We start from the raw sequence: 24,551 nt of genomic DNA, 5'->3' as shown, positions 1-24,551 counted from the left end.
GCAACTTTGAGAGAAAGGATATCCGTATCCGAGATCGTCCGGATATTATCCGGATCCGTTTTCTAAATAAAAAAAAAATCTGGACCAAGTAGAAACAAATGAAATGAAAGCCGGATGGTTGTTGTTCACCTGTACCTAAATCAGAACCTCAAAACTTATCAAGCTAAGCAGAGCCTACAAATGAAGCTATTACAGAACAGAATTTGGCATCGTAGTTTCAAAACAAACATCAACATCATTCACTATTACCCCATAAACTAATCAGGGTCATATCTGCAACCCAAACCAAATTCGTGTTAGATTGAGTGGCAAGAACGAAACATCTTTGTGTGAATGATTTAGTGACATACCTTGCAGAAACTAATTGGATGTAAGAAGTTAAGAATCAACTTGTTAGATTTGGGTTTTAGGTTAAAATAAAATATAGCAGAGGGTAGATGTGAAGAGGGAAGACGGTAGTCTTAGTCTGTAGATGTGAAAAGCCATTTAAGAATTAGGTCAGCAGGCGATTAAATTAATAGGATAAATCGTATACTATTAATTTTTAATTTTTTTGACTAAATGATTAACAATAAAAAATAAATATATTATAATCTATCTGGTTGATTATTTATTTAAAATAATTATATAACATATATAAATATAAATATACATAATATAATAATTAATTGTGGATCCGGATATTTTCGGATACGGATATGCCTATATCCATATCTGTATCAGCATAGTCCGGATTCGAATACGGATAATATCCGCTTTATTTCGGATACAAATATTATCCGCTTTCTTCCGAATACGGTTGTGGATATTTCGGACGGATATCGGATTTTTCGGATATTTTTGACAGCCCTAATCAAGGAATGCTACACTATTTATATATTTATATATATAATTATATATATGTATACAATTATCCTCTTTTTTTTTGCCACGATACAATTATCCTTTTCAATATTATTGTGTATTTAAGTTTGTTAAAGTTTTTGGGATCAGAATAATTAATAAAATTGCAATTCAAAAAATCTATAAATTATGGTTAATAGGTTTCTATTCGAGAGCATTGGCTAATCTGGTTGATTAAATAATATAAAATATAGATTATGTAATATTTGTTGAACATATGTAAGATGTTGGGTTAGGATGGTATGATGGTCCTGATTATAATGGTCGGTTAAATTGAAAAATTATAAATAATTAAAAAGTTCTGAAGCACGTTATAAGCTAGTATTAATAAAAAATCACCCAACAAAACATTCTTCCATAATAATAAGTAAAATATACTCCCTTCCTCCCATCCAATTCTTTACATTGGGTTTGGGCACGGAGGTTAAGAAATATGTATAAAGTAGGGGAAAAAAGAAAGAAAAGTGGGTGAAGCGGTGGGACCCATTGATTTTTAATATATAAAAAAGAGATTGTGGAGTAAAACTAATGTGAAAAGAAAGAAAAAGTGGAAAAGTGGTGGGACCCATTAACTCTTTTAGGAAAGTTTTGTAATGTAAAGAAATGAGTGAAACCGTAAAGAATCTGTTGGTACGAGGGACTACAAAACTCTGTTTTGATCTGTGCGCGCCACTACTGGTCGGTTTGGGCGACGATGGAAGAGAAAGTGGAAGACGATGATGAGTCGAATTTAGATGATTTGACGACTCTATCCCACCACTTATTCGGAAACTCCAGTAATTGTGATGATGCCCATTCTTTCTCCATCAGCATTATCGAGGTTAGTTGGTTCAATTAATTTTGTTTTTGTAAACCGTTTGGCGTGTTTGATTCTTCACAATACTGTAGTGATAATACTTGCAGAATATAAGAAAAGACGGCGAGTATGGGATGTTCGTATGGCCATGTAGTATTGTTTTGGCGGAGTATGTCTGGCAACACAGATCCCGCTTTTTGGGTTCTACCGTTGTTGAGGTCTCCTTTTCTACTTATGTTTTATTATTATTCCTCCCTCCATCCTGATGAACGGAGACCAAGAAAAAGTGTAAGAAATAAGTAAAGTTAGATGGAAAGTGGGAAAGTGGTGTGACTCATTTATTTTTAATAATAGATTTGAGATAGTGGATGAAAGTAATGCGTATAATAGTGTTTTTATTATTATAGAATGAAGATAGTGGAAGAATGTAGTGGGTGTAATAGTGTTTTATATGGTAAAAAGTTGCTATTTTGAAAATGTATAGAAATGATGAGATATCTTAAAAAGGAAACTATATAGAATTGACCAGGACGAAGAGAGTATTGTTATTGTTATTGTTATTGTTAATGTATCTAATCAACAATTTAATTATTACAACCTGCTTCGGAAACATATTATTGCTTGCTGACTTTCTTGGTTACAGCTTGGAGCTGGAACTTCATTGCCGGGATTAGTTGCTGCAAAACTGGGTTCAAATGTCACTTTAACTGATGACCTCAGCAGACCTCAGGTACCCGAACATACTCTTTTTTTTTCCTCTTAAAACTCATTGTACATGTGCCTAGCTGTTTTTCAGCACAAAATCATGTTCTGAACTTTTCCAGTAGCGTTTTCATATTGTTCACTGTGCAGGTGCTGGCTAACATGGGAAAAGTATCTCGCCTCAATAATCTTAAGTGCGAGGTAAATATTTCTGTTTTCATAAGGGCACAGGCGGAACCGGGATCCCCTTAATCCATGTTATCAAAATTTTACATTAAAATTTCTATTAGGATAGTTGGCATAACGAATCGGATTTATTAATATATTTTACTTATTTACATCATACACACCTGTAATGAGGCTGAGACCTACAAATTAAGTCAATTGGATATGTGGCGTCGAGAGTAATGCTATAGATGCCTGTCTCTGGAGACTCTAGGCTTTCCGCTTCATATATGATATTATAAAAAGAACTGAATTTTTTTTGTTAATTCGTGACTACATTTGTCTCACCTGTCCTTCAAATGCTATCAAGAGTTATACAACTAATAAAAGGGGTTAAGTATCAAGTTGGTCACTGAAGTGAAGACCATTATCACTTTTTTCATTGATCTTTTAGAGGTATCATTTTCATGACTAAAGTCGTATAAAATATCAAATGGATATCTCTAAAAATGTGTTGAGAAAGTAAATATTTTTTTGGGTTAAGTTATACACATCTTTCTTCAACGCTTCTATAACCAAATGAAAAGTGGTGAATTCTAGTATTTTAGATAATATATCTAGAATTTTAAGAACATATTTACTATATATTTTTATTTAAATAAGGTTAAATAATTATAATATTTAAAATAAATAACAAATATTTTTTTAAAAATCTAGATATATTACCGAAAATACTAGAACTCACCACTTTTCATTTGGTTATAGTAGCGTTGAAGAGAAATGTGTATAACTTAACAAGAAAAAATATTTACTTTCTCGACAAATTTTTAGAGGTATCCATTTGATATTTTATACGACTTTAGTGATGAAAATAATACCTCTAAAAGATTAATGAAAAAAGTGATACATGGTCTTCACTTCAGTGACCAACTTGATACTTAACCCCTAATAATAGACCCATATTAGAATGTCTGCAATTGTATGAGACCCCTAAACCAACAAGATGAAAGAAAAACCATTTCTCTGGTTAAGTTGGTCCATATAGCTTTCAGCATCTTCTGTACTCTAATTTCACATTGTATTCTAGGTGGTAGGACTCACGTGGGGCCTTTGGGATCATCCTCTCTTCAACTTACATCCAAATATAATTCTCGGGGCTGATGTATTGTATGACACATGCGGTAGGAGGATATGTTTGGCTGCTTGATAACCTTCGTTTATTCTGCATATACAAAATGTGATTTTGAGATGCTTCTTTTACATGTGTTGTACAGCGTTTGATGATCTTTTTGCCACTGTGACTTTTCTCCTTCAAAACTCTCCTGGATCAGTTTTTATAACATCCTATCACAATAGAAGGTAATTTATAATTTGCATCCTTGAGAATCTACACTGTCATTACTATATAATCTTCTACTTTTTTTATTATCTCTATTTAGAAGTCTAAGATCAGACCACCATTATATGAATCTAAAAGCCTGACTGCTTTGTCCTCCTCCATAACTGTGCAACCGTTTACTCCAATCATAACTATATGAAATTTCATGCCACTCCAGATAATTTTTTTTCTTTGTCGGGAACATGTCTTATGCATAATATGTAGATATTAGTATATGTGCTTTGACATAATGTGTGTACTGGTTATTTTGACAATGCAGTGGACATCATTTTATTGAGTTTTTGATGGTGAAGTGGGGGTTAAAATGTGCAAAACTTCTTGACGGGTTTTCATTCATGCCATCATCCAAGACACCTGCATTAAGTGGAAACATTCAGTTGGCTGAGATTATTTTAGGTGAAAGCTGAGTTTACTAATATCTTATGTAATATATGTAGCAGCCATAATTGCTTAAACCAAATCCGTTTATTGAGGTTAAGATGCTATACTTCTTAGCAACATGTAAGGGCTAACCATGTATGATAGTTTGTTGGTCACTGGCAAAACACGGGAATTGTAGAAAATCTATAGGACATCTCAAACCAGACTGGTAGTTGTTATGCATAACATTTAATCGGTCCATTCTTATACATTTGGCAAAATTTGTATTGAATGTTCCTGGAATAAGCTTTACATATTAATTGCATCTCTGCATCTCGGGAAATCAGATCCAAAGAGTAACTTACATCCTATGTTACTGTGTTTATAAAAAAAAGTAGAATTTGTTGAAAAGTGAATCTGTATATTGGAGTAATATGTGTTCTCAAAAGTTGTCGGTGAAAGATCCATGTTGCTACCAGCATTTTTTGGCCTTGTTTATTGGGCAAATGCCCTTTAAGCTCAGAGGGTATGCATGGTTGCATAAAGGGTCAATGTTGTTGGTCGAGCTGAAGTTGTGGATTCTGTTTTCAGATCATGAACAGTGAGCAAACACCTACATATTAATGTGAATCAATAGAGTTTAAACGACCATTCTAATGAAACAGATGGAGTATTATTCTTGGTAAGAATTATGTAACCTATTGTTCAAGTGTTTAAGGTGTAAAACCCTTGTGACTATGCTGGGGCATGATGATTCGACTTGTTTTTAGCAGGCTGGTCCTTGAGTAAGGTACCCAGACGAACGCCTAGGGCACCATTATCTCATGGCACCAAACAATCATGGAAATGCATTCCGACTAGTGCAGCAGGAATAGTTTAAGACCATAACGCCTCCTCTATTTAGTCATCATATTCGAATTTTTAAATAGAAAACAAAACCATAAATGAAGGGAAGCTTGATTTTCTATGTGTTGTTTCATAGCAAGGGTCCAAATTCACAAGCGCAGCTGATAACCACGGAGCCGCCTTGTCGACTCTACCTGACCTGAGTTTACTTTGGTTAGCTCTATCATCTTGTATCAAGCTGAGTTATTACACTCTAATCCCTTTATCCAAATATATAAATTTGAACGGTTATTGAATAAAACAAGCAGATCAAGGGCCTGTTTGTTCTGCTTCTGACTTCTGCTTTTCTTGATCCGTTTGTGTAAAGAAGCAGAAGCACTTTTAAGAAGCTAAGAATCCTAACTTCTCTCTCACAGCTTCTGCTTCTTTTCCAAACACTTTATTCACTTATTTACTTCTCACTTCTGCTCCACTTCTCTATTTAAGCAAGAAATCACTTTTTTTAAGTTTGCCCAAACGGCCCCTAAATATGTGGTATATGATTTTTCGGGTTGGTTAGGAAATTCATAAAAAAAATCATTTTGCTTGATTTATTCTTGATTTTAGCTCAATTTTGCTTTATCTTTGGCATGGTTGCTCCTCCCTACTTTGAGCAAGAATTATACATTAGTTTGGTCGAAAGTCACTAATTAATATAAACTCATGAATAATTCTCAACAATCCATCTCTTAATTAGGAGTAATCTAGTTGATTAGTTTACTTGGTCATTGTCATTTCTTCAACTGCTCTTAGTTTTGATGACTTATTCTATTGTACTCTTGTGCTTCATCATTCATGACTTACATTTGTTTATCATGTGGCAGCTATAATATATACTCTCACTAGATGTTCATCAGGCTAATGTCATACTTAAAGTCTTTTATTCCTAATCATTGACCAACTTGTTAGCTTAAGTTCCATACCTTTCTTCAACTCAAGGAATCTCATCCCTTGTGCTAGTTTGGTATCATGGGACAAGAAACCAAAACACTTTCCGATGAATATGAAGTGACAAATATATTGGGGAGAGGTGGATTCTCCGTTGTGAGAAAAGGGAAAAAAAGGTCGACAGCTGATTCAGAACACAGCCATGTAGCCATCAAGACACTGAGAAGGATGAAATCGTCAGATTCATCAGGACAGATGCAACTAAAGAATCGAGCCTTTCCTTCCTTCAAACAAGTTTCTGTCTCTGACGCATTGCTGACGAATGAGATCCTGGTGATGAGGAAAATTGTGGAAGATGTTTTGCCTCATCCAAATGTTATCCAGTTATATGATGTATGCGAAGACTTTACTGGAGTTCACTTAATACTTGAGCTTTGCTCTGGTGGTGAGTTATTTGACAGGATTGTGGCTCAGTCAAAGTACAGTGAGGTCGAAGCTGCAGCTGTGGTTCGCCAAATTGCAGGTGGATTAGCTGCGCTTCATCAAGCCAATATAATCCATAGGGATTTGAAGCCTGAAAATTGCTTGTTCTTGAATGATTCTAAAGACTCTCCCTTGAAAATCATGGACTTTGGGTTGAGCTCCGTGGAAGAATTTACCGACCCTGTTGTTGGTTTGTTTGGCTCCATTGATTATGTTTCACCAGAGGCTCTTTCACAAGGAAAAATCTCTTCTAGAAGCGATATGTGGTCACTTGGTGTGATTTTATATATCCTTCTCTCAGGGTATGAATCATGTTAAATAATCTGTCCTGAAAACTGAGTACCGTTTTCTTTTAGTTTCATATATGTTGTTCTTTTTCTCTTATTTTTTGTCAGATATCCTCCTTTCATTGCACAATCAAATCGTCAGAAGCAACAAATGATAATGGCGGTATGTTTATCCAACTTAAACTCTACATCTGAACTTTTAATCTACTATTCTATCATATAAGACACTTTCCGATACTTCAATCATACTGTTCTTGCAGTGGCGGTATGTTTATCCAACTTGAAATTCTCATCTGTACTTTTAATTTACTATTCTATCTTATAAATACTTTTCCAATACTTCAATCATACTGTTCTTGCAGTGGACTCCTATATTAAGAGATTTGATAATTTTAAGTTTTAGGACAGGCAAATATGTGATCTGCCTATTGGAAATCTTTTATGTGAGTTGCATGTATGAATGCAGGGGGAGTTTAGCTTTTATGAAAAGACATGGAAAAACATTTCATCGTCAGCCAAGGATTTAATTTCTAGTCTATTAGCAGTTGATCCTCAACGAAGACCAAATGCAGAAGAGGTAGGAACTACCAAGTCAACTGACATGAAAACTGTAATTTTACAGATAAATAAACAAACGGCCCGATATTTCACACACACACATATATATATACAGGTTCTTCAGCACTCATGGGTCATTGGAGATTCAGCCAATGAGGGAGAAATTGATCCAGAGATTGTTACACGGCTGCATAGGTTCAATGCACGACGCAAGTTGCGTGCAGCTGCAATAGCTAGCATGTGGAGCAGCACCATTTTTTTGAGGACAAAAAGGCTAAAAACTTTAGTAGGTACATATGATCTTAAGCCTGACGAACTTGAGAATCTCAACATACATTTCAGGAAAATGTAAGTACTGAACTCCTTAGTGTAACTGTGATTTTGGGGGAAGCTTCTATCAACATAATAATATGCTTTAAAAATCTCTCTGTTGTCTTGCAGATGTGCAGACGGCGAAAATGCCACACTATCCGAATTTGAGAAGGTTCTGAAAGCTATGAAAATGTCATCACTGATTCCTCTGGCACCTCGTATATTTGATCTATTTGACAACAACCGCGATGGTACTGTAGACATGAGGGAGATACTTTGTGGATTTTCTAGCTTAAGGAACTCTCAGGGAGATGATGCACTCCGTCTTTGCTTTCAGGTGCGCAAGTGCAACTCTACCTTTATGTCCTGAAAAATGAGTGACATATTCTCAACTTTTAGTCACGAATATAGTTGAACCAGAAATTTAGGGTACAAATGAACACTTTCTTGTTTGGCCTATTTCAGATGTATGATACAGATGGATCAGGTTGCATTAGTAAAGACGAAGTAGCATCGATGCTGAGAGTAAAACTTCTTGCTTGCTTTTCATCTGAGAAATTATATGATGAGTAGCTTGAATATACTGTAGTTCGTTTTTACTTACAAGACATGTTTATTATGTGTGCAGGCTTTGCCTGATGAATGCCTACCTGCAGATATCACAGACCCCGGAAAGCTTGACGAAATATTTGATCTAATGGATGCTAACAATGATGGAAAAGTAAGTTTTGATGAGTTTAAAGCAGCAATGCAAAGAGACAGTTGTTTGCAGGACGTAGTTTTATCTTCCCTCCGTCCGACATAGTCATGGTGTGTTGTCATTTTGTAATGCGTCATTTTCTCAACACTCATAAGCTCAGGTTCATTTAATTGCAAACAATATTGGAGAATGATAAGCAGCATTCGAGCTTTCTCTTTGGCCAAGTCTTGTTTATCTTTGGTTCGAATCAGGATTAGAAAAAGTCGGCTTAATATATACGTATCTTTAAAGTATAAACAGGCATATATATAAATTGGCAGCACTTGGTTTGTAATGCTAAAGCATTATCTTAAGCACAAAGTCATTGCCGACCTTGACAATAGTTTTGGTGTATATTAATGTAACAATATTTATATTCCAAGCGCGGATCATCTCAATCACGTCAAGCTAAAGAATAGATGACAGATAATGGAGTAACACATTATTCTTGTATGCACTCATGTTTCCTCCATTGAAAAGGGACCGAGGGAAGAGACTTCCTCGGTCTCTCTATGGAGTTGCATAGGCCTTAAGGTTGTTTGTAAGAAGACATTCCTCAGATTATCACTTCTCATCGCATATCCACAATCGTATTCTGAGACAAGGGTTTTGAATCCTTGTCCTGGATTCAGCATGCCTTCACCACACACCATCTTTGACCATCACCTGTGAAGCCGAAGCCAATTCATGTGTAAACACTTTTAATCCCAGTTGTTCTTCATAAGGGATGTTCAGAAGGAAGGTGCACTATGTTTCAAGTACTTTAGGACTGAGAAGACTTGGTATTTGCACCTACTGAAGCAAGGATTGCCTCAGTAATTAGAAAGGCTGATCTAGTAATAAATTTTAACACTGATTTCATGCTGAACATTATCTGTTTCATTTAAGTATGTATTTCAGATTGATCTGTAGCCTATTTAAATGCCTATCTTATTTACTCGGTCATCAAAAAAAAAGAAGCCATCACTTGCGACCCGCTTTCATTATATACTTCATGTTACATAAAAATTATGAGTGATGCTACGTACCCCAAATTTTGTCCCAATTTTTTTATCAAATGATGTGGCAGACACCTGCTTACAGGGGTTTCATTATTATTAATGTGAGTGGAACTGATCAGATATTGCCGAATAGGATTTGAGAAAAAAAATTGGGAATAAATTTCAGGGTTCCTAGCATTTTCCAAAAACTATAGTGTACAGTCTTATGGTTTATATAATGCAAAAACCTATTTTATCAGACCGGAGATGAACCGAGGAATTCAGAATTGGCAAGCTTGTTCTACTGCGTTTTTTCTCTCCCTTTTTTTTTTTGCACAGATGGCATATATTAAAGCTCTCAAAAAATTGTTGTCTAAGTTGAGAGCTCTTGAAAATGAATACTGCTCCTGGGATATATCTTCAACTCCAGATTGTACGATCAATGCTCTCACAGTCTGTAATCACTGGTTAGCTTCCATGGAGAAGTTGCCTCATAAAGTAGTAGAATTGTCCATGAATAGCTTAGTGAAGGATATCCGAGATTTGTAGCTGCAGCAACAGAAGAGAAAACTGGATGGCCTTTCCAGGGAACTTGACAGACGAGTTTCTGCAATTCAGAACGCAGAAAGAAAACTGGTAGAGATAAAACTTTGCGAACAAAAGGTCAAACTAGACATACGACATCGGGTTAAAACTTAAAAAAGAAAAAAGGTCAGTTGGATATGCTGAGAAATAAGCTTGAGATACAAAAGAAATGCACCAGAATATCAAAAAAGAGACTAGTTATAGGTTGGTAATTGATTGATTACGCGGTTGATTTTTTTTTTTAATAAAAGAAATCTAAGCTCAAGCTTTGATTTGTATGCAGTAAGCTTAGATCACCCTGAAATCATACAGAAGGAACATTTTATTACTAAATCTGAGGGGACAAATTATCCAAGTCTTGATCTTTTTAACACAATCTGCATTTATCTGAAAAAGAGTGTATATACTAGCTTATTTTTTTGCTCGCGCAGGACTAAAGAACCGAATCTACATGCAACAGATTAAAAACGAAAAATTGCAAAAGTGATGATGACAAGGTACTAGTGTTCTACTGCGTGCAGTTAATCCCGAGGAATGCTTAATTCCTCATCCATACTTATGCTCATTTGTTGTCTCATCCCTCTCGATGTGAGTTTATCGATGTCAATACTTACTGCACTACTCTCCAGGCATCTCAAGCTTGCACTGTGCATGGTATCCATATCTACATGAAATCTTTGGAATTCAACACCAGTTTCAGACTCGTCTTGTTCCACCATTGACCCTTGAGAAACTCTTAGCGATCTACGCTTTATAGGATGTTTAGGGATATAAGTATCTGCTATATGAAGGGCTGCCTCCAGTTCTTGCCAAACTTGAGTCATCGTTGGTCTCTGTTTAGGCACTTTTACGACACATCTTAAGCCTAGTTGTCCCATTTTCAGCATTATTTCCATGTTGCATGGTTCTAGTAAAAGATTAGCATCCAATATATCTTCTACACTGCCTTTTTCTAAACTAGGCCTTGCCTGCAGTTGAACAATATTAAAAAATGGTTAGTAAATTATATGATAATACATTCAATAAAAACAAAGAGAAGCACCCACCCACTGGATAATATGATAGTTAGAGCCATTTTTGGCTGTATCGACTGCAGGCCGAGCAGCAACAAGCTGTAGAAGTATAACTCCAAAGCTGTAGACATCACTAAATGGACTCAAATGTAAACTAGTACAATAGGCAGGGTCTAGGTACCCTGGTGTCCCTTTGATCTGGCTGCTAACGTGTGATTGATCGCCAGTAGGACCAGATTTCACCAGCCCGAAATCTGAAACCTTTGCCTCAAAACCCTCCCCTAACAGGATATTACTCGGTTTAATATCACGATGAATTATGCCAGGATTGATCCCTTCATGCAAATGAGCTATGCCTGAAGACATGATTCGAGTAGATATGTCAATGTCTTGTATTTGTATATGGTATGATTACTCTATGAATCAGTTTCTGTACATGAACTAATTAGCTCTTTACCTTTAGCTGCCCCAATAGCTATATTCACCCTCTGCCTCCATGTCAAAAATCTTCCTCCTCTGCCTATAAAAGTAATTATCCCCATAATCTGAGTGAGGCTTTAGCCTAATGTCCAAGTAATTTTAAACAAGGTAAAACTTACCCACAATGTACTCAAGTAGTGAACCATTTTGAACATATTCATAAACCAAGACTTGTGCTTCCTTCGGGCCTGAGAAAAGAAATTAACACTCTTAATCAAAGGGTATAGTTTGGGCATTCACAAGCATCATCTAAAATATCTGTAATTTTGAGAGTAGCTAATTGGTGCGGGTTCATACCCTCTTCTTCACAGTATCCTACTAAACCCACGAGGTTTTGGTGCTTCACTCTCGACAGCAACTTCACCTCTGTTCCAAAAGTTTATAGTCAAATAAACATGTCAAAAATTGAGAAGCTGTACCTCATTTCAGATAACTTAGTGTATATATTTTGTTGCTTACCATTTCTGAATTCATGGGTGCTTGTGTACGAATCAGCACGGGCTTTTTTGATTGCCAGTGTTCCCTCCACATCAAATGTTCCTACATATACATTTCCAAATGCACCAGAGCCTATCAAGCAACCTCTGCTGAAATTATTAGTTGCCCTGACTAACTCTTCCATCTGGAACCGCCTCAACATCAGTTTCTCTGCATCCAGATCATCTGCAGATTAAAAAAAACATTAAATTCTACTTACATAATGCATTCTGATATATATTTCCATTTCGCGTACTCTCTACTTAAATCTGAAAATAATGGGGCCGTTTGGGCAAGCTTAAAAGAAGTGACTTCTTGCTTAAACTAGAGAAGTAGAGCAGAAGTGAGAGATAAATAAGTTAATAAAGTGTTTGGAAAAGAAGCAGAAGCTGTGAGAGAGAAGTTAGGATTCTCAGCTTCTTAAAAGTGCTTCTACTTCTTTACACAAACGGGTCAACAAAAGCAGAAACCAGAAGCAGCTTTTTCTTCTGGAAAACAAACAGGCCCAATGACTATGCTGTCAAACTAACCTTTCTTCTGCTTCCGGCCTAGCATGCATGCACGAAAAAGCCGTTTCTTGATGGATAAGTATATCAAGGCAGCAATGAGAAGTAATAATCCGCCAGCTACAAGCCCTAACCACAGGATTTTCTTGTCATGAGCAGATGATTTTGCATTATCTGAAGATGAGGTTCTGAGTACTTCCGAGGCAGCCACTGTATTAATAGCCATGTCACTCACGTTCTCCCGGATGCAACAAATGACATATTTATTATTGTTGCAATATATCTGAGCATCATTTTAGTGTTTGAAAAACAGTGTGGCACTTCCCTTGTGCATCAAGATGATTCACTTTATAGCAGAATAAAAGATTAGATGCAAGTGTTTAAACACAATAGACCAGGACATACGTTGCTGCAGGTTGTCTACTTCTTTAATTATGTTACATGATTAGGTGACTTGGTCTACCTTAAGGCCGGCTGATGATGGTGTATCATGCACCCTTACGTGCATGTATACTCCCGCTATCCATAAAATTTAATTCTTTATCAAATTCTTATAATTTAAGACTACATATTTTTTCTCTTGTTTCTGCTTCAGATCTAAGGTTGTTTTCTCTCTCTGGTGAGAGTTTTGTTTTTCGTTTTTTAATTATAAGCGGGGTCTTGATTTGATGATGAAAGTTTTGTATAGAATCTCAGTTTTGGTCGATAGCTTAAACGGTAGCTCTATCAGGGCATGATGAAGAGGGTACCAGTAATTCAACCAGAAGCGGGTACCTGTATTGTATTTGTATATACATTTTCTTCAAAATATCGTTTAACTGTCTCTTTATGAGAACAGACGACTGTAATTTACTGTTTGTTCGACTCGATCATTGGTATAGATGCCGTATGGCTTTTTATTATTAGATTAACACCTTTTTTAAAAAAAAATACTACATATTTTTTCTAGTTTTCACTCATTCCGTTATACTCAAGAGCAATGCCAGGAATCCTGAAAAAAATGTGTTTTGTTTTGTGCTATCAATATGCATGCATCGACCCTATTCAATTTTAAGACAAACATTCAATCAACTTTTGTCAACTAAACATTCGGGAATTATTTCAGGTCCCTGGACCTCTTTTGATGATGTTACTTGATAAATGTAGCATAGTCTCCACATTCTATGCTCATGGTGCACATCATTCGATAAATAATATGACCGCAGATTTAGACATTTCCGATTCAGATATCAAATATCAAATGCGATTGCAGTAGATTCTGATTTTGCAATATCAAGTACGAAATAAGGCTGCAAAGCTCAGTGACAAATGCCCACATGTGTTGCTGCTAGACAATGCCAAAACACAAACAATATAGATCCTAATTCTGAGTCACTGAGTTTTATATTTATACGCGGTTTCTTAGTCATGTACACAATACAAGTATTATAAGACAACTACAAGATCATGATCATCTCTTGAAAGGCATGTCTTGTATGTTAACAATTGGAAAGATGATCAGTGTAGTTAGTCGCATGATGACATTCCAGAATATTATTATGCTGGGAAATAAGTTAGAACACAAGTCCAGGATCTGGACAAATCTTTTGTTTTCACTAAAGGAAAGGAATAGTTCAAATGGTGTGTACTGTGTAGACTGATTCAAACCATTTTTTATATTGTGCTAGCAGTCGTCCATTTCAATATAGATTAATCAGGCTTAACTTTCATAAACCAAATTTAAATTTTATCTTACATAGAATCTAATTTATTTATGCACGTCACTCAGTACTAAAACAATCGCGTGTTGTAATGAAATTTTGCGACGGAAATAAATTCTTCATTAACTTCCGAGGACACTTGACAATAGTGTCAACGACGTTTTACTAATGATTTGTCGACAGTAATATACCAACAAAATCCAACTGTTCGCTAATGTGAATGATTTTATAAAATAATATATTATTTTTTCTCGAATTACTCAAATATTTGAAATTACTTCAAGTTTAAGTTTGTGTATGTTATGAATAAAAGTTATTATTCAAATCTATATATGTTTTTGTCACAAATAAAATTCACGTCTTATATGATAACGCTCCTTTTCATTGTGCATGTTTTTGTTCACTTATCTAATTCTGTCTTTATTTTAGCTTCTGTTTATAAATGAAATTATATTAATATGTATATATTTTCAAAAAAAAATATTAATATGTATATAATATATATATATATATATATATAGTTAAGTTCTATGGAGTACATAAAAACATTGGAGTATTGGAGTACAAATCAAATTTTTTTTAGTTTGATCCTATATAATATCTTTGATTATCCAAATTTTGATATATATATATATATATATATATATATATATATATATATATATATATATATATATATATATATATATATATTATATCAGTATAAATTACTACGATGATCTTATGAGAAGATGAAATAAAATAATGATTATGTTATAGAAAATTATAGAACTATAACTATGACAATTAAACATATGCGTGTGTATTTATATATAATTTAATGTTATAGTTATTTTATACATTTTATACAATATCAAAAATTTGCTATCTCGTTCGTCGATTGATACAAGAACGACACTTGTCAATCACAAATAAAATACACAACCATGGTTAAAAGTGATAATATTTATTACGTATCGTAAAAATACGTAATAATTGATATTTTCGACACTCTTCACAAAAAAATTATATTTTTGTCAAAATTATGATTAAAAGTGATAATTTTGTCCTACACCCCAAAATTTGAACGATACTTTATTGAATACATTTGTGATGTTATATTTGAAATCTAACACAATTATGAGTTAAAATTAAAAATTATACTATAAATATCAAATATCTATTCAAACAAATAAAATTTTTGAAAAAACAATATAAGAAAGCTAGTTACAAACTCCGCACCTCCCGGAAGGGGCATAAGAGGTCTACCACCACACCAAGAAAAATGGAAAAATAAATACTCCTTCGGTCTCAATTTATAGGTCCATTTTGGAATAAACACACATATTAAGAAAAAAGTTGGTTAGATGGAATCTTATCTCATGTATCATTAATTAATGCATTGATAAGTGAGAATATTGTTGAATTTCAAAAAAATCACAATAAATATAGGGATTTAGTGCATTGAGAAATGAAAATAATGTTGAGTTTCAAAAAAATCACAATTAATATATAGATAAATTTGTATTGAAAGAAGAGAAGGACAGGTATTTTGAGACAAATTTTTTTTCCGACCTATAAATCGAGACGGAGTGAGAAGAAAGCCCAATACAAATTTGAAGCCCAAAAAACTGGTGCCGCACTGGGCGATTAACAAATACAAAGCGCGGTGTTGTTACTTTGGTTCTTCCTCTGCATCCATCTAGGGTTGGAACAAAATGGTACTCTTCATTTCCTTCTCTTTCTCCCCCATAGTTTTTAAGTGTTGAAACATACATATATACATCATATATAGATATATGTTTAATTTGTTTTCTTTTACGCAGGCTGAGTCTCCCCGCAAAAGGTAAGCCCTAATTCTAAACCCCAATTTAATTCCGTGATTTCTGTTTTGATTCTGAATGCTAATGATTGATTTGAACATTAATGGAGTGAATAATTTAGTAAGAGGCTTGAATTGTGTTATACATTAGGTATTCGAGGTCTCCTTCTCCTTATGAAGAACAGCTTAGGTTGCCAAACTCGCGCTCTAGGTCCAGGTCTAGGTCCTGGTCCAGGCCTAGGGGAAGGTCTAGGTCCAGATCACTATCGAGAGGCCGTGGAAGGTTAGTTGCTTATCGTCATTTTGTTTTTACTTGCATTCGATTTTTTAATCGAGATTATGTTATCAATTATTTCCAATATCACAAGCTTTTAGGGATGCAATTTAAATTTTATGGACTCGACTTATCTCAAATTAGATTCCAGACAAGCATTGGGGTCGATAACTTTGAGTACCTCAGATATGTCTCGAGCTCGGAAATTCATTAACAGGCTCAAGCTCAACTTAGGCTCAAAAACCTCAAACTTGAACTCGAGTCAGTTTATACGCAAGTCGAGTTGAAACAGAATTTTTAGTCAATTTTAAGTTAATTATAAGGCAGTCAACAATTTTTTTTAAAAAAAACTGTAACTCGATAATTTGGTTTGAATTCAATTTCTACAAGGTTTCATGGATTATCTTACATTTGAGCAGCTCAGACTTGACTAGAGCTCAGAAATTTGTTGATAGGCTTGAGCACATCCGAGGCTCGAGAACTCATTAATAGGCTTGAACCAGTGTTGTTTAAGATGCATATTTTAGAAAAGGGCAAGAGCCATATTAAAGCGCGATTCATTAATGCGCCTTTTGGCCAAAAGAACAATTACTCACAGATATACTCCCTCCGTCCCAGCAGATTCTTTACAGTTTCCTTTTTGGGATGTCCCATCCAATTCTTTACATTTCAAAACTTACCTAAAATAGTTAATGGGTCCCACCACTCCCCAACTTTTCCTTCCTTTTCACACTACTTTTACTCCCTTTCACACTACTTTTAATCCACTATCTCCTTTTTATACATTAAAAATCAATGGGTCCCACTACTTCACCTACTTTTCATTCACTTTTCCAATACTTTATACATATTTCTTAACCTCCGTGCCCAAACCAAACGTAAAGAATTGGCTGGGACGGAGGGAGTAACAAATAAGTAACACTAAACATAGTCTTAACATTGAAACATAACAAAGAGCATAATTGCATAAATAACATGATTAAAGTGCCAATAATGAAGCCTTAATCATCAATAAGGTTCTTTAATTCAAAAGCTGCGGTGTTATCTAGCTCAATCTTCGGCCCCTCAAATTCTCTTTCTTCCTTTTCCTCTTTCTCTTTATCATCTTCAACTAGCAGACTTGATGTTGAGAGAATAAGACTTGAGTGGCTGAGATTTGAGGGTTGAAACGCTTAAGTGGCTGAGATTTGAGGGTTGAGTCACAGATTTTGCGCCTAATCGTGCAATTAACCGTGCCTTTAATAACACTGGCTTGAACTCAACTTGGTTTATATATGAGTCAAGTTCACACACAAATTTCATTTAGTCTCAACTTTATAAATTATAAGGTCGACTCAACTCGATAAAAAAAAAATTGAACCCAATTATTTGTTTTAAACTACAACTGACAAGGTTTCATGAGCTATTGTAATTATAATTTTTCAGATATTTTGAAGCTATATTTTTTCTTTTATAAGCCAGGTTCAATAAACATCTCTAGTCTCCATTGTTGGAAGTAGGGGTAAGGTGACCCTACTTTTAAGGGGAAAATTATGTGTATGTTTTGTTTGGTAAAGTTTCTGGGTTGCATTTACAATCGTCCCTAAAATTTTGCAGGCCAACTGAGGTTGTTAATCCTGGAAACACACTTTATGTCACTGGCCTGTCTACAAGAGTTACAGAGAGAGATCTTGAAGATCATTTCAACAAGGAAGGAAAAGTAAGTTGATTTACTGAATACCTAATTTTGGGTGTAAGCATAGTATGTAGTGTGTGGCTGCTTCTGAATATGTACACTCTCGGATGACTGCCTTCCACCGATCACTATCTTACATGGGTCACTGATATTTCTTATGCATGTACTGTATATCCAATTAGTAGAATATATGTAAATTTGATGTTATAGAATTTGCGGCCTTTCCCTTGTACACTTTTGTGGCAACTGGCAGGCATGTCCACTTGATCAACTTGTCATGTAACACCATCAATTTATATTAAGTACTTCTACTAAAATTAACATCATGCTGTAGGTTGCTTCTTGCTTTCTCGTTGTGGAGCCTCGTTCTCGCATCTCTCGTGGATTTGCTTTCATTACAATGGACAGCGTTGAGGATGCTGATCGTTGCATTAAACACCTGAATCAATCAGTTCTGGAGGGGCGATACATAACTGTGGAGAGGGTAAAGTCAAGTATCCTTTGACAGTAATGATAATCTTATTTGATTGCCATATTTTCTTACTTTGAGGTTTTTGGCTATATTCAGAAAACATTGCCTCAGCTATGTTAGCAGCAATCAAAGATGATGCGTTCATCCATTGCAACATTTAAACAGCCTGATCAATGGCCAGCTAAAACAGCTTTCACATGCATCTGATCAACTAAACTTAGCAACTTTATTGCCAACAACTATACAACCTCAGCAATTACTTTCAACTTCCAACTAATCAACGGTTCTAGTCAGAATTTTATGGTACCTCATACCTGGCATCAAGTTTTTTTTCTTTTGGTTAAGCTTTGATAAAATCCGGAGTAAGTTGATGGATAGTATATGCCCATCTAGCTATATAGTACATATGGTTGAGTTAAGTGTCTTGGTTGCCCTATACTTTAGTCTTATGTTACTCTCCCCAGGATACTAATTGTAACTTTTGTGTTAATGGGTGTTTCGGATAGTTGCATCTACTTCTTGTGATACTGAGTTTGACTAGGTTTAAATAATATTGATCCTTATATTTATTTATTTTTGGTATTTCAGTCTCGGAGGAAGCGCCCCAGAACGCCTACACCTGGTCATTATCTTGGCCTTGCTAGGGACAGTAGTAAGTTCTTGTTCTTTGTATAATTGGACTTTTACTCTTTATCTTGAAATGTAAGTTCTATCTGCTAATAAATTACTTTCCTGTTATTGAAGGCTCTCGGGGAGAACGTGGTGATCGAGGAGGTGGTAGATATCGTGGTAGTTCAGGCCGTGATGAGTACAGGAGGTCTCCAAGGCGCTCACCTTATCGACATGGCCGGGATTACTCTCCTCCCCCAAGGCGATCTCCTTATGGTGGAAGGTCAAGAAGGGAAAGGACTCGATCCCCTCCATATTCTCCATATAGCGGAAGGTCGAGAAAGGAACGGACTAGATCACCACCTCCCTATTCTCCTTACAGTCCTGACAGGACTTATGCTCATCGAGGCAGGTGAAGCTGATGGCAGAGACATGAAGACTTTGGATATTAAAATATCACATCTTTCGTTTGGATGGCATGGAATGTTTAAAATTTATAGCCACTAGTATGAAGTTAGTTATTTCTGAATTCTGATGAACCCTTTAAACTCATTACAGAGGACGTGACTTGTGTATCGCATATTCCCTGTATTGTCCTTGCCGTATCATCTTTGTGGATGAGTTTCGATTCTGATTGTGGACTAGGGATGTATTAGATTTCATCTGGGTTTTTTCTAATTTAAAACTCTTTCTAGTTGTTTTCATTGTATCTTAGTACCTTGGCATATTCACTTACAAATGTGAAATATTAAATGCAATCTGCACAAATCAGATCAGCTCGAATAATGATGGGTAGGAGAATAATAAAGCAGCATCATATGATACAAGCTATAAGAAATTCTTACGACTTGACGAATTTATTACAGCAGTGCAAGGTCTCTGATATAAGCAAGGTCCATTCTCAGATCGTCACGGGTGGTTATGGACGAAACCCATTTGTCGGGACTAAACTCATCGGCAGATACTCTGAATCTGCTTCCCCAAACATGGAACATGCAAGGAAGGTGTTTGATGGTTTGTCTGATCGAGATGTTTTTTTGTGGAACATGATTATTCAGGGCTATGCTAACTCTGGTCCGTCTGTGGAAGCGGTGAACATGTATAAAGAGTTGTGTCGGAGTAGTGTTCTTCCTAATCAGTATACGTTTCCGTTTGTGTTTAAAGCGTGTGCAGCTATGAGAGATCAGATTGCAGGCATACTAGTCCATGCACACGCTATCAAATTAGGATTTGGCTTCAATTTGTTTGTTGGGAATGCTCTGGTGGCGTTCTATGCCAAGTGCCAGAATATAGATGCTTCCAGGTGTGCATTTGATCAAATCTCTCCCAAGGACCTTGTCAGTTGGAATTCCATCATTTCTGGTTACACCACAAATGGATATTATCATGAAGCTCTTGTGCTTTTCCATGCCATTCAAAAGAGTGTCGATTGTAAGCCGGACAATGCTACTCTTGTCGCCATTCTCCCTGCTTGCACTCAGTTAGCTTCTGTCCAGGACGGCCTATGGATTCACACTTACATCTTGAAAAGGGGAATGGAAATCAATGCTGCCTTGGGCAGTGGACTTATTGCTATGTATGGAAACTGTGGTCGTCTTAATGATGCACGCTGGATATTTGACCGCATATTGAATAAAACGGTTGTGGTCTGGAATGCAATCATAAGGTGTTATGGAATGCATGGCCACGCAGACGAGGCAGTTAAATTATTTTCAAGAATGATTGAAGATGGTGTCTGTCCAGATAGTCGCATCTTCTTAGGTTTATTATCAACTTGTAGTCATGCAGGTATGGTCACAAGAGGCCGAGAGCTTTTTGAGAGCATGGGAGATTATGGTGTTGAAAGAAGCAATGAGCATTATGCTTGCATGGTGGATCTCTTGGGCAGGGCAGGATTCCTCAAGGAAGCAATGGAGTTGATAGAAGCCATGCCTTTGCAGCCAGGAAAGGATGTATATGGCGCACTACTTGGTGCTTGTAGAATACACAACAACATGGAACTTGCTGAAAAAGTTGCAAAAAAGTTGTTTGTCTTGGATCCTGAGAATGCTGCACGACTTGTAATTTTGGCGAATATGTATGAAGATAAAGGGAGGCTGGCAGATGCAGCAATGGCAAGGAAAATGGTGAGAGAGAAGAAACTTAAAAAATCAGCTGGATATAGTTCTGTGGAGTTGGATTTTGTTTATCATACGTTTGGTGTGGAAGACGAGTCTCACCCATTCACTGAGCTCATTTTCGACACATTGGAGAAGCTGTATCAGGTTATGGTTATGGAAGACGATCTCACACTTATTTCTTGAAATTCTTGGTGTTGATTTTTCCTTTCATTTTTGGTGGTTTGAGCAATCAAATGATTAGAGTTTAAGTTTGAAATCAAGATTCTAGATTTTTACAAAGTTAGAGACCATTTAAGTCGATAATTTTGTAGGTTGATTGTCACAATTACTAAAACTGACTCAAGTAAAAGTTAGAGTCCATTATATTTTATTTGATCTATTAATTAAGATTTTGAATTTATCTAGGGTTACACATTTTTTAATTTGTAGCAACACATTACATTTTGCATTATAATCGGCAAAGACAATAACTGTTTTTTATAGATGGAAAGTGTTATATCCTATAACGTAGCAAAAAAGTGATGTTAATGATAGTAAGAATGAGATGATGTTAATTATGAAGTGAGTAATATTCAGTTGAATTTAAAAATTGTGATTTGTCATATGTCCTACATAATATTGGTCTGCATTGAATGCAAGGGCTCATTTCTGCCTCACTGTAATTTGGGTGATGATATAAAGCAGTTGCAGGTCAATGGCGGCGGAAGAGTGCTGGCATTCTTGGTGTGCGAAACCAAAGAGGAGGCGGATCTCTCTCTCCATCTCCCCACAAAGCATATGCTTCCTCCCCATGCACTGCATCATCTCCTACCAGAAGGTCTTTCTCGTCCATTCTAAGGTTCACAACTCGACTGATCAAAAAACAGATGGCACTTGTAATCATCACATTCCACACGGTGATGAAAAGGGCTCCCAATATCTGGTAACCCATCTGTCGGAGCCCCCCTGAGATTCTGTTCTCACCTATGCTGCACAGCAAGCCTGGACCATAATTGTCTTGCAGATAGAACATTCTGAGAAGATTTGTCTCTGCAAAGATTCCAGAGAGCAATCCTCCCAGCACACCAGCGACTGCGTGGGTGTGGAACACTCCAAGCGTGTCATCTACACTTTGGAAAAATGCTGATCTCTTATGCAAAACCATCATCGTGTACCAAGGTATTGACCCTGACATAGCTCCCATGATCAAAGCTGCCCAAGATTGCACAATTCCTGTGGATGAACAATATTAATTTTGTTTTATTCTGTTAAATCTGATGCATAAAATTTGGCAGTGCATCCTGAACTATCTGTAGATACTAGTTTAGATTTTCCTTATTAATATTAATATTCGTGATGATATAGGATATAATTTGGCGTGCAATTACCTGCACCAGGTGTGATGCAGACGAGACCAGTGATCATCCCCTGTATAGCGCCAATGACGGAGCTTTTCTTATAGAAGATCATGTCAAGGGAAAGCCAGACCAAGAGGCTTGTGGCGGTGCAAATATGGGTGTTGAGTACGGCAAGGGAAGTAATAGTTCCGGCTGCAAGTGGGGATCCGCCATTGAAACCTGTCCATCCCATCCATAAGAACCCTGCTCCTGCCAACATATGTAGTATATTGTTGGGTGGAAAATGTTGCCTATCTTGTGAATTCCTAGGTCCAACCTATACATACATAAGATTATCAACTTTTAGCAAATCAATCCAGTGTTTGTGTTTCATTTCAAACCAAAACCACAAATGTTGTGTTACCCAATACGCAGCAGTGAAGCCAGCAATTCCAGAAGAGAGATGGATGACATAGCCACCGGAGAAATCAATAATTCTGCCCCTTTCAAGAAATCCATCTCCCCAAATAGTGAAGGCGCCAACCGTGTAAGAGAAGGTGAGCCACAGAGGAACAAACAGCATCCAAGCGTAAAATTTCATCCTTCCAAGCAATGAGCCACCCAACAGTATGACAGTGATAGCAGCAAATGCAAATTGATAAAACACATAGTCAGCTTTAGGCACGTGGTAATCACGCTTAAATTGTTGCCTAAGCTGCTCCTGAGTGAAGGCCTCATCAATCTCCCCAACTATGAAAATTAGTTTCTTGCCAAATGCCAGGTGATGAGCAAAAAGAACCCAGCAAATTAAGACCGCGGCAAAGGCATAGAAGGCCATGAAAGCGGAATTAACTGCCCATTTCTTCTTCACCATGCTACCATAAAGAATGACAAGCCCCGGTACACTTTGTAATCCAACCATGGCAGCTGCTGTCAGCTGCCATGCATTATCAGCTTTGTTCAACCATTCGGGAGATGCCTCACTAGTACTCAGATTGTCCGGGTAGAAAATGGACATTTTTGGAGATGCGGCACTAGAAAGAATTGAGGAATTAATTCATCTATTTATTCATACGCGTTATGGGCTTCGCCATATAAACAATATGAGGATTTAGAGTTTTCCAAGAGGTTAAGTATTCGAAACAATCAAGTTTCTTTGGTTCTTCAGATGGATTATCATGGATCTTATAATCATTCTTAGCTGTCCAAAGTATGTTACATGAAGTTACTTGTCAGATTCATCAGGAGAATATATTATTAATTTATAAATGCAATGCTAGTTTTCATCGCTGCTGCTTCTGCAAGAATATTTTTTAACTCATTGGCTTCAGAAGATTCTGTCTGAATCATACAAGAAACATAAGTAAATAAAATATTGGTACCCAATACCCATATTTATCTGTCATAATGCATAGACAGCATACTTTCTTAGTTTGCAACTATATAATATAGAGTTTTTAAGTTAAAGTGAAATTTCTATGGAATCTCAAGTCCATAACCATGTGTGTGTTTCTGGACTCGGGGAAATATTTTACTAATTGCTAGTGGTTTATGAGCAAAAGTTAAAACACTTGAGACCCCAAAGTCATAGGCATTGCTCAAGATGAATGTCCAAGGAGTTAAAACAAATTTCAAAAATTAAGTAATGTATGCTGATGAAGGTTCAGCATCTGATCATGTGCTCGAAGAAAGGCAGTGTTTTGGGTTATCTCGGCAGGAGACTACTCTTACCGTCCATCTTTGAAGAGGCCTCGAGAACATCAGAGGCTGCACCAGCCTGCATTATGATACACCTGGTAGTATTCTCATTTCTTCCCCCACAACTCATTTTATTACTTGGTCATGGCTGCTACTTCCGGTGTGTTTGTTCTTTCAAATATGTAATGTTTGTTGAAAAATATGGGTATAAAATCTTGTATCGTTAAATCAAATTTTGAGCATTATAACTAAGGGATGGGTGAGATTTGATGATATTCTCTTAATAATGAAAATTATTATTTTCCACTAGAATTTGGCTCAAATATTATGATATAAATTATCTGATTCTGTTTCAGATTATTTATTGG

At 36.1% G+C, this 24,551-nt stretch overlaps 6 protein-coding genes across 6 annotated transcripts; 4 read left to right on the top strand and 2 right to left on the bottom strand.

Annotated features, from left to right (window-relative positions):
- Window positions 1–1,521: 1,521 nt before the first annotated feature.
- Window positions 1,522–4,617, top strand: LOC108225422 (uncharacterized). The gene is made up of 7 exons (XM_017400278.2): window positions 1,522–1,723; window positions 1,807–1,917; window positions 2,343–2,429; window positions 2,552–2,602; window positions 3,654–3,747; window positions 3,841–3,925; window positions 4,225–4,617. The coding sequence occupies exons 1-7, from the start codon at window positions 1,598–1,600 to the stop codon at window positions 4,370–4,372; spliced, it is 702 nt and encodes a 233-aa protein (XP_017255767.1). The 5' UTR covers window positions 1,522–1,597; the 3' UTR covers window positions 4,373–4,617.
- A 1,376-nt stretch (window positions 4,618–5,993) lies between these two features.
- On the top strand, window positions 5,994–8,662 carry LOC108226553 (calcium and calcium/calmodulin-dependent serine/threonine-protein kinase). The gene is made up of 7 exons (XM_017401525.2): window positions 5,994–6,883; window positions 6,977–7,031; window positions 7,335–7,445; window positions 7,542–7,774; window positions 7,868–8,075; window positions 8,204–8,263; window positions 8,367–8,662. The coding sequence occupies exons 1-7, from the start codon at window positions 6,180–6,182 to the stop codon at window positions 8,541–8,543; spliced, it is 1,548 nt and encodes a 515-aa protein (XP_017257014.1). The 5' UTR covers window positions 5,994–6,179; the 3' UTR covers window positions 8,544–8,662.
- A 1,122-nt stretch (window positions 8,663–9,784) lies between these two features.
- LOC108225646 (probable serine/threonine-protein kinase PBL22) lies at window positions 9,785–12,909 on the bottom strand. Its single transcript, XM_064079419.1, has 8 exons — window positions 12,543–12,909; window positions 11,995–12,198; window positions 11,833–11,901; window positions 11,655–11,723; window positions 11,513–11,575; window positions 11,089–11,411; window positions 10,657–11,010; window positions 9,785–10,064 (listed from the first exon to the last, which is right to left on the bottom strand). Exons 1-8 carry the CDS (start codon window positions 12,742–12,744, stop codon window positions 9,906–9,908), a joined length of 1,443 nt encoding a protein of 480 aa, XP_063935489.1. The 5' UTR covers window positions 12,745–12,909; the 3' UTR covers window positions 9,785–9,905.
- A 2,883-nt stretch (window positions 12,910–15,792) lies between these two features.
- On the top strand, window positions 15,793–19,753 carry LOC108227814 (serine/arginine-rich splicing factor SR45a). The gene is made up of 7 exons (XM_017403165.2): window positions 15,793–15,918; window positions 16,024–16,043; window positions 16,171–16,302; window positions 17,890–17,992; window positions 18,303–18,452; window positions 19,029–19,092; window positions 19,185–19,753. The coding sequence occupies exons 1-7, from the start codon at window positions 15,916–15,918 to the stop codon at window positions 19,463–19,465; spliced, it is 753 nt and encodes a 250-aa protein (XP_017258654.1). The 5' UTR covers window positions 15,793–15,915; the 3' UTR covers window positions 19,466–19,753.
- A 48-nt stretch (window positions 19,754–19,801) lies between these two features.
- LOC108225644 (pentatricopeptide repeat-containing protein At1g08070, chloroplastic) lies at window positions 19,802–21,999 on the top strand. The gene is made up of 2 exons (XM_017400571.2): window positions 19,802–21,360; window positions 21,860–21,999. Exon 1 carries the CDS (start codon window positions 19,802–19,804, stop codon window positions 21,350–21,352), a length of 1,551 nt encoding a protein of 516 aa, XP_017256060.2. The 3' UTR covers window positions 21,353–21,360; window positions 21,860–21,999.
- On the bottom strand, window positions 21,720–23,827 carry LOC108227813 (ammonium transporter 2 member 3-like). The gene is made up of 3 exons (XM_017403164.2): window positions 22,910–23,827; window positions 22,537–22,822; window positions 21,720–22,381 (listed from the first exon to the last, which is right to left on the bottom strand). The coding sequence occupies exons 1-3, from the start codon at window positions 23,501–23,503 to the stop codon at window positions 21,861–21,863; spliced, it is 1,401 nt and encodes a 466-aa protein (XP_017258653.1). The 5' UTR covers window positions 23,504–23,827; the 3' UTR covers window positions 21,720–21,860.
- Between the last annotated feature and the right edge of the window lie 724 nt (window positions 23,828–24,551).

The sequence above is a fragment of the Daucus carota genome, chromosome 6 (assembly GCF_001625215.2).
Source record: "Daucus carota subsp. sativus chromosome 6, DH1 v3.0, whole genome shotgun sequence".
Classification (NCBI taxonomy): domain Eukaryota; kingdom Viridiplantae; phylum Streptophyta; class Magnoliopsida; order Apiales; family Apiaceae; genus Daucus; species Daucus carota.
The sequence above is the reverse complement of the archived record's forward strand: the minus strand, read 5'-3'. Positions and strand labels throughout refer to the sequence as shown.

What these genes read in the sequence shown, in the direction of transcription:
- LOC108226553 (XM_017401525.2), top strand. Translation starts at nt 6,180, where the DNA reads ATGGGACAAGAAACCAAAACACTTTCCGATGAATATGAAGTGACAAAT. An exon ending in AGCAACAAATGATAATGGCG is followed by an intron (nt 7,032 to 7,334) that starts GTATGTTTATCC and finishes GTATGAATGCAG; the next exon opens with GGGGAGTTTAGCTTTTATGA. An exon ending in CACTCCGTCTTTGCTTTCAG is followed by an intron (nt 8,076 to 8,203) that starts GTGCGCAAGTGC and finishes GGCCTATTTCAG; the next exon opens with ATGTATGATACAGATGGATC.
- LOC108225644 (XM_017400571.2), top strand. Translation starts at nt 19,802, where the DNA reads ATGCAATCTGCACAAATCAGATCAGCTCGAATAATGATGGGTAGGAGA.
- LOC108227814 (XM_017403165.2), top strand. An exon ending in GCTGAGTCTCCCCGCAAAAG is followed by an intron (nt 16,044 to 16,170) that starts GTAAGCCCTAAT and finishes GTTATACATTAG; the next exon opens with GTATTCGAGGTCTCCTTCTC. An exon ending in ATTTCAACAAGGAAGGAAAA is followed by an intron (nt 17,993 to 18,302) that starts GTAAGTTGATTT and finishes ATCATGCTGTAG; the next exon opens with GTTGCTTCTTGCTTTCTCGT.
- LOC108225422 (XM_017400278.2), top strand. Translation starts at nt 1,598, where the DNA reads ATGGAAGAGAAAGTGGAAGACGATGATGAGTCGAATTTAGATGATTTG. An exon ending in TGGGTTCTACCGTTGTTGAG is followed by an intron (nt 1,918 to 2,342) that starts GTCTCCTTTTCT and finishes TCTTGGTTACAG; the next exon opens with CTTGGAGCTGGAACTTCATT. An exon ending in TGTATTGTATGACACATGCG is followed by an intron (nt 3,748 to 3,840) that starts GTAGGAGGATAT and finishes TGTGTTGTACAG; the next exon opens with CGTTTGATGATCTTTTTGCC.
- LOC108225646 (XM_064079419.1), bottom strand. Translation starts at nt 12,744, where the DNA reads ATGGCTATTAATACAGTGGCTGCCTCGGAAGTACTCAGAACCTCATCT. An exon ending in AGCTATTGGGGCAGCTAAAG is followed by an intron (nt 11,412 to 11,512) that starts GTAAAGAGCTAA and finishes TCATGTCTTCAG; the next exon opens with GCATAGCTCATTTGCATGAA. An exon ending in GATGCCTGGAGAGTAGTGCA is followed by an intron (nt 10,065 to 10,656) that starts GTAAGTATTGAC and finishes TCTGAATTGCAG; the next exon opens with AAACTCGTCTGTCAAGTTCC.
- LOC108227813 (XM_017403164.2), bottom strand. Translation starts at nt 23,503, where the DNA reads ATGTCCATTTTCTACCCGGACAATCTGAGTACTAGTGAGGCATCTCCC. An exon ending in GCTTCACTGCTGCGTATTGG is followed by an intron (nt 22,823 to 22,909) that starts GTAACACAACAT and finishes ATGTATGTATAG; the next exon opens with GTTGGACCTAGGAATTCACA. An exon ending in CTGCATCACACCTGGTGCAG is followed by an intron (nt 22,382 to 22,536) that starts GTAATTGCACGC and finishes GTTCATCCACAG; the next exon opens with GAATTGTGCAATCTTGGGCA.